The sequence below is a fragment of the Chaetura pelagica genome, unplaced genomic scaffold, assembly GCF_000747805.2.
Source record: "Chaetura pelagica isolate M959 unplaced genomic scaffold, ChaPel_1.0 scaffold11, whole genome shotgun sequence".
NCBI classification, from domain to species: Eukaryota; Metazoa; Chordata; class Aves; order Apodiformes; family Apodidae; genus Chaetura; species Chaetura pelagica.
The window spans coordinates 5290027-5298555 of record NW_009952694.1 but is presented as its reverse complement, the minus strand read 5'-3'; the positions used below and the strand labels follow the sequence as shown (position 1 = coordinate 5298555).

The following is an 8529-nucleotide window of genomic DNA, read 5'->3' as shown; positions in this document are numbered from 1 at the left end:
TGCCCCGGGAGGCGGGCGCGGGCAGCGCTGGGGCCGCGCGGCGGCACCGACGGGTATTTTCGGTATTTTGCAAGGCCGTGGCAGAGGGGGGAAATTTCATCTCCCTGCGCGTTAGCCTGTTCCCGGGCACGTGTCAACCGCTTCTCCCTGAGAAGCACGTGGCACCAGAAAGCTGCTTCAAGCTGCCCGCTTGCTGGAAAGAACGAGGTGGAAAAAAGGAAACGTCCTGATGTGGAGAGATACATTTAGTTTTGAGCGAGCAGCGTGATCAAAGGGAGAGCAGAGATGGGCTGTGCAGAGGAAGCTGATCACTGGCCACTGTTCTGCCTCCGTGCTTCCATCCCAAACCATGCCCACCCCAGCAAGGCCTGGCTCTGCCCACTGGGAGACGTGAAACCTTTTGCCTCTAGGGCACAGACTGTAATTCAGGTCTAGGCCTGAGGAAGGGGGAGGAAAAAGATAAAAACGGATATTGTATTCTCTTGCTCAAGTATTTTTTTATGTGCCCATCACCACAGCGAGTGGGTGGTGAGCTAGAAGTTGCAGCTTGTTCGATAGCCTGAGGCACAACAAAGTTACACATCCAAAATGATGCACAAGTGCTAATTGATGAGTTCTCCCAGCTCTCCAAGTGTGGATCTTGGTCACTGCTTGTTTGCTGAGGCACAGGAAGAGAAAAACACTCATCAAAGCTGTACACAAATCAGAACTGCAGCCCATGCTGGAACGCACTAGCATGAGGTGTCTCTCAAGCTATTCCATTGCACCTTCCTCGGGACTCATTTAAGTTTCTACCCCCTCTCCCTGGACTGTGGCAGCCTGGAAAAGGCAGGTTTGCCTTGATTAAATAAGGGTATTAAACCTTTACAGCTGCTAAAATCAAGGCAAGTTTTGCCATTGATAGCAGCAAAAAGAGGACTAGCCTTTATTTCTGTTACAGGATGTTACCTCTCAGCCTTTCACTTCCAAGCCCTGCGGCACATGGCTACTTTTATTTCCACAATGGGGTTTGGGGCAGACATTTTTTTAAATTGTCTGTTTGTGAGGCACTAATCAACCTCTAGCAGAAATGTTGTTTCTCCTCATGTCTTAATATGTGGGCTTGCTTAACAGAAAAAACAAAGGAGGAAACCTCTGGCAAGCAGGACTGTAGGAACTGGTGTGAAAGGACAAGCTGACAGAGAGAGTTCATGGGGGTCACTGAACCTCAGCCTACTCACTGCATCATCCCTGTAACAGCTGTTCCCAGGGTTCCCCCCCTGGCTCACTGGTAGAGAGCTGACTGGCAGAGCTGTTCAGAGCTCCCACTGAGCAACAGAAAAAACAACACTCAATACAAATTCCTACTGTGTGGGAACACAGTGCTGCAGTTTCTAGAGGTATCCACCACACATCTTTGGTCCCTGAGAACTAGGGTTCCTATCCAGATGATCATGTCTTTGGTCTCCAGGAAGCACCAGGGCCAACTCTCACACTAAATGGCTCTTGAGATTACAGGAGCATTTCAGTTTGCATTCAGTGGGAAAGGCACACTGCTGATCCTGTGGTTACACACAACTGACTGCTAAAGGAGACAGAATGCAAAGTATCTAAGGTTGGTTGTTTTTCAAATCCTACAACAGAGAAGAAACTTGTGATTCTGAATTACCCAGCCAAAGACCCTTTACTCGTGATTGGCCTCACTGAAATGAAAATCACTAGAAGAACTAGGTGTTTATTACTGAATGGCACCTTGTGCTGTCATTTGAGAGCAACAATTTCTTAAAGAAGATATTTTTCTTAAAATAAGAATTAAGAACTTGAGAATAATAGAGGGGTTATACGAGGAGAGGGAAATAGGGCCAAGCAAGTAGATTAGGTCATCTTAGATCTCTTTCCACAGGTAAACTGCATTAAGCTAAACTTCAAAGCCAATTTAGAGGTGACCTACAAAGGCCAGACCTTGGCTTTGTCAGATACAAAAGGGTGGCAAGTTGCATGTGTTCTTCAAGAGGGTTTTGCTTTTTCAAGCTAGAGCATTTGAGACAGCAAGGATAGTACCCCCTAAATTTGCTGGTAAATTTCTTGGAGATGTAGAGAACTAAGGAAGGACGACACTTTGTCCTCTATGGGAAAAATCAAAGAGACTTCACCCTGATCACACTGCCACCTCAGCAGTTTACATGGACTGTTACAAAAAATCTCACACTCCTGTTCTGTTTTTGTCATGAAAGCTTCATTTTCTAGAGGGGCAAGAGGCTATAATCCTATTAGTTTTTGCATTGCCCAGTGTCTTTCCAGAAAAAGAAGGTAAAGAAAACTTCACTAACAGAGAAAAAAATGAACAGCTGGGACATCTATCTGGGAAAAAAATAATCTAAAAAGCCCAAATCTTTTTCCAGGCTCCTCTGAGCACTGCAAAGACACAGGAATGGGCACAAGTCTAGCTTTTTCCCTGGCAATTCACACTAATCAGGATTAAAAGGAAAAATATCCCCCATCACAGCCATTATACTGAGGGATTCTCAGGTGACTCCTCTGATTTTTAGGGACTTTCCTTTTTCTGCCAGCTATTTTTACTTAGGAGTCTAAACAGAACACCAGGAGAGATCACTCCAGCAATGACATAGAGGAACAAGAGGACAAGAGCCTGTTAGCATTCCTGGAACATTCAGCCTATTTAAAAAAAAAAAAAAAAAAAAGAGAGAGAGAGACAGAGAGACAGAAATCTTTTTAGATAAATATCAAGCTCACATCCTGACGTTTACTGTTAAATGCAGCACATCTACAGTTCTGATATGCAGCAACAGTCAATTTGCTAATTCTCTGAAATTCCAGCTCAGAAATCATTCACAACATTTAAGAAAGTTAAGAGTCACTTTATGAAGTACAATTTTATTTCAATATTGGTCTCAACAGTTTAAAAAAAAAAAAAAAAAAAGAGAGAGAGAGAGACAGAGAGACAGAAAAAGGGCAGGATGGGAGAGAGACAGGAAAAAACCCCACCCTGGGCCCGCACACTGCAGCTTCCCACCATCTTGATGTCCTTGATACGTGCTGATGGTGTGGAGGCGGCTGGCACCAGATCAGCCCAAGAGAAGGAATGAGAGGCCAATGGAGATTTATGTGAGGAGAGTGAGATGGACAAGGTAAAATTGTCAGGAGGAGTTGTTAGAAAGTAAAATATATTGTGACAATTCCACTCCTGCCGTTCATCAATAAACTGACAGATCATTTAGTGTCAATTAGGAGTGATAGATGGACAAGTCCCCATGATCCTGGGCCAAAATTAATGGCTGGGAGGGAGAAGGTGATTGAAAATGACGGCTGACATTGAGAGGAAAGTCCTGAAGGTCCCCAAGGGGCCATTACTTGCCTCATTCCCTTGCAGATCAATGCAGGGACAAACCCCAAAACAGACACTTCAAGACCAAACTTAATCAGACTTCCTTTTCTTTCTTCTCCTTCTAAGTTGTGCCCCCTCACTTGGCAGCCTTGATCCTTTGTGTCTATACTCTGCACATCATTGAGGACATCCAGAGACAGCTGGATGCAAGGTGCAGAGTGAGGCTGCCATCTTCTCCAGAGACAGCAGCCTGGCTCCACATGGCAGCATCACAGGAAAGCCCATCCTGAGATTTACCTCACCACTGCTGGACTGGGAGTAGAGCACAGAAGCACTGACACAAGCTTCTCACTACCATCTCAGATAGAGAATATCATGAGCACTTTACTACTCTCACTTGCAAGACAGGGATGGCTTGAGTTCTATAAACCAGGCACTCTCAGGGGTCATTTTATATAGATACAACACAGCATAGTTTAAGCCCATAATTTTGAAACAGGAGGTTTTTAACTTTTCTTACCTCTAGAGACCTTGAATCATAAAACCCCTTAATCTCTTGAATAACTTTCCTGGAGCTCCAGGGTGCAATCTCACCATTTCCCACCCTCCAGAGCCCTAGATGGTGTCTACACAGAGGCTGGGTTACCCTGCTCTAAAGGTCACCTCAACTTCATTCCCTTCCTACAGGTCCTTAATATTCGCTTTCTTGTTAAATGCATTCCTGGACACTGTCCCACCAATTCTGTTCCAAAACACTTCAGCATGGTAATTTTCCCAAACAAGCCTTGATTTTTCCAACTCTGTATGACCTATCAGTCAGAAAGGAAAAATTTCAGTTGTAGCTGGAGCACCTGTTGCTAAACTGCCACGATCCCTGTAGAATAGAAGAGGAACTTGTGTGTGCTTGCAGGGCCATCTGAAACAAGCTGTTTATTCCACAACAACTATAGATGCTGCCTGCAGAACTGTATGAATTTTAAGGGACTGATTGCAAGACCAATGGTGACAAGGACCCAAGCAAACTGGAAGTGTCCTGAGAAGCAAAGAAATAAAGATAATAATAGGGAGAAAAATGAAGAAATTCTACAAGGAAAGTCAGGTGAGATCAGCAGAAGCTGGAATTAAATGGATCCTGAAAGCACCTCTCCTCTGTCAAACCCTCACCAATATGTAAAACTGAGTTCCCTTTCCCTTTGCCCATTGGCAGGCACTTTGTGTTTCTTCTTTCTGATGCATGAGATAACTTGATAATAAACCTCTGCTTTTCTTGTCACAAGTGTCAACACTAATGTCATTAGGGACATCAGCACAGCGTTCAGAATGGCACTTGGGCTCCATCCAGTGGTTAGAGAGCTGCTTCTGTAGTAAAACCAGCTGTAATTACTATAATTTAAGTAATCTCAGCAGGCTACGGGGCCCCAGGTGGCTGCCCAGTTTCTTGGCTGGTCCCCTCTCTTCTAATACTGGGGCTAGAATATTGCTGGGGCAGTGATGGACTAATTACAGGTTGGAAAACTTCAAGGGCCCTCCTCCTTTTCCTATCTTGCAGCAGTCTGAGACAGCTGTAGTTCTACGGAAACAATCAGCAAGATGGTGAGAATATTTGCAAGTTTACACAGAATCACAGAATGGTAGGGGTTAGAAGGGACCTCTGAAGACCATTTAGTGCACCCCTGCTGCCAGAGCAGGATGACTTAAGAGTAGATCACACAGGAACATACAGATGGGTTCTGAATGTCTCCACAGATAGAGACTCCACCGCCTCTCTGGGCAGCCCATTCCAGTGCTCTGTTACCTAGGTATGATAAGAGGTGAGCAGGTAAGGGATGAAGAGGGAGCATCCAAAGTAGAAAAACAGAAAAACAGGTTGCAAATTAAATTCTACTCAAACATGTGCCAAATGGAAACCACACACACAAAAAATTCAACTGATCATTTCACATTAGTAAGACCCTGAACTACAGATACAGCAGAAGAGAGTTTAAGTATCCCTGCAGGAAAAGAACAAGTGTGCAGTTGCAACTGGCTGTATCCATCAGAAACAGAACTAAAATCTTAGACCTCAGACAGGGAGAGAATAACACATGAACAGCTACAGGATCATTTCACAAGTGGCTACAGTATCCTATCTGACCCACAATATATTTACACAACTCAGAAAATCTAACTGTAGCCACTCTGCTCATCCTTCCTAAGAAAATAAAACAAATCACAGATTTTAATGCTACCAGTTCTGAAAGCTAAGTTTCTTAAAGTAGTATGAGTCCCAAGTGTAGCCTACAATGGCATAAAAGTGCTTATACCTACATCAGATATATCAATAGAAGCATGTTATTCTAACTACATCCACACAAGTGAGATTGGAGCAAGTTAACTTGAAGGGCTTTCAAACTGAGTCAAATGAGTTGGAAAGCTGTGAGGAGACAGAGCCTGAGAAAACAGCAACAACAAAGCTACAGCAACATTGGTATGACATCAGCTGATGACTCAGAGTTTTCACATGGAGGCTTTACTCTGGGATATGTCACAAAGACAGCCTTGCAGACCAGCATCTCAGACTTTTTTAAGGGAGAGAAAGAGATTAGCTTGGGGATAATACACAGCTGAACAAAAGAAAAGACATGGGAACTAACTGTACAAAATCCTTGACCCTCACATGACTAAAGAAAGTCAGAAAGAACCTCCCCTTCATAAAATTTATTTAATATAAGCTCTTAATACAAATGAAAAAGAATACTGTCAGATATGATATTATATCGTATGCATCACTGAGCAAGGGGCATACCTTCATCTCATGTCCCACTGTGCAGGGTTGCACAGGTAAAAAGGTCAGCAGCTCTCCATTTCCTGCTCTGCTTCTTCAGCTGAATTTTGTCCAACCTCACAGGAGCACACTTTCTCTAGACACCTGCTCTATCTGTAAACCACACAACTGAGACACTGGAGAAGCACCACTGATACTACTGCTCCAAATCAATCAGAGGAGGCTGATGTCAAACAATGGAAAGCATCCTGAAGTAGCACATGGCCCAGCACTGTTACATTAGGAATTGTCCTTCAGGCACAGCCCTGAGTAACTGTATTACTTCCAATCCAGTCCTTCCCCTAGCCAACAATTACATAATTTGTTTTTTCTAAACAATGCAATTCACCCTTGTTCTCTGCTATCACATTTCCATTAAGCTTCTGCTTGGTCCTACAGAGTTCCAGGATCACTGGATAACTCTGAGGTGGATGTATCTTTGCAATGGCCAGCCTATGAAAAATAATACCTACCCTTGTAAGAGGTAAACTGGAGAGGAACAGAAGGAGAACAGGCTGAGATCTTCATAATTTTGCTTTACTCCAGACTCCAGATTTTCAGCTGAATTATTCTTCAGAGACTGAGTGATAATCTTCTCAGAAAAGTATTGTTTTCCAGAAAGGCTACCTCAGAATACAGACCACCTGTCTCCCCTCCCAAGAAATACTGACTGCGTAATAAGTTTCTCAACCTACACACTACATTTGTGTACTTTTTTCCTCCCATCTTTCCACACTGACCATCTCCATCCATCTCCATTACACCATAACCCCATACACACATAAACATTGTCACACTTCACCTTTACTGTTAAGGCTGATAACATCCTGAACTGTTAATTGCATTCTTGTCAGTGGGGCACTGTCATGTGTCACTCTCCTGAAAAGGATGCAACCAGTCAAATCCTCACCTCCCAGCTCCTTCATTTAACATGCTTATTATGTTCTTGACTCCTTCCATACTGTACCAGGTAGGAAATACACTGCCTCTTGCAGACAGTGACATGCACAGTTCTGAGCCCTGCCAGGCCAATTTATTAAGAACATTAGCTAGCAGAAGCAAGCAAGGTCATACTTCAAGTGGTTTGGAGACACAGACCATCTATAAGATCCAGAAAAACTGTTCCAATGACAGTGACAGCAAAGCCCAACTAGTGATACTTCATCCATGCCTAAGCCCCTCTTTATAAGGTAAGAGGTGAGAACTCACTTGGTAGCTGCCAATCCAGGATCATCTGCCCAGCCTCCTTGACGACGTGGGGGTTTAGGTGGTGGACCCTTTAATAAAGAGAAGAGATGTTACAGCCAGCTCCAGTCATGGCAAAGTTAAGCCAGTTGAGACACCAGGTCCACACGTTAACAGTTTACCAAATAACAGATGAAGAGAGAGTTTATTCATAAAATAAAAGGAAAACAAATACTTCAGGACATAATTTTAAGTGTCTCTTTAAGCAAAAAATGTATCATTCTAATCAGTATCTTGACAAGTTTCAGGTCTGTCTGTGACTTGTCCAGGACACACAGTACAGTGCAGACTGATTTGCAGTGAATGCACTCTCCTGGCAAAACATGGTTTGCTGGGAACTCATTCATCACTGCTACCCACATTTTGGTGTAAGGTATCACATGTTACATGTTACCTGTATACGTACAGGTTACATGTACAGGTTACAAGTACAAGTGAGCATGTTTTAGACATCTTGTTTTAGATGAGGAATTGTTCCTTGCACATGGCAAGAGGGAACAGGAGTTCAGCTTGGGGCTCACAATGGGATTTTTCAAAAAACAGGGCCATGAATTCCCACCATGTGGGAGCCTTTTTCAGTTTTGGGCTTGGTTCCCCCTGCCTGAAGCACCTCGTACAGTTGTGCCTTCAGTGTTTTGCATGACAGGCAGTGACGAAAGCAGAGGCGCAAGGTGAGCCCAGTGGATGAATTTCAGTTTATATACCTCCCAACTGATGGTGCCCAGTGTGAGAACATGGGTTTCAGGGACCTGTGAAGGGACTATTATAAGAAAGGATGATCGGGTAAAAGATTTCTCAGAACAGGAAAAAATGGTTAACTGCAAAGAAGTCTAAGATGGAGCAATGGTGGGGGGATGGGTGGCTCCCACACCTTTTATTAAGAAAGGGAATGAGCTTGATGACTCCTGAGGATTTTTGACGTGACAGAGGGAACCTTGCATATGTTGTGGGGTCAACCCTAAAGCCAAAGCCAAATTACCTTTTGCCATAGATGAGGAAGGGGTTGAGCTAACCCAAATGGTAGGTGTCCCCCATGTTTATTTCTTGAAACAGAAGCATTGTTTGTGAGTGTGGGAAATTAGAAGACCTTGCCAGGGGTAGCCACTGCCTGCTGTAGGGAGGGGGTACGACCCTGCATAGCTCCCTGATAGGAGCA

General features: G+C 43.9%; 1 protein-coding gene across 1 annotated transcript in view; it reads right to left on the bottom strand.

Annotated features, from left to right (window-relative positions):
* IFT43 (intraflagellar transport 43) overlaps positions 1-8529 on the bottom strand; it is a 49865-nt gene that overhangs the window by 26966 nt on the left and 14370 nt on the right. The window contains exon 2 of the mRNA XM_009993889.1: positions 7338-7405. Within this exon, the coding sequence (XP_009992191.1) occupies positions 7338-7405 (68 nt within the window). The remainder of the gene's footprint in view (positions 1-7337; positions 7406-8529) is intronic.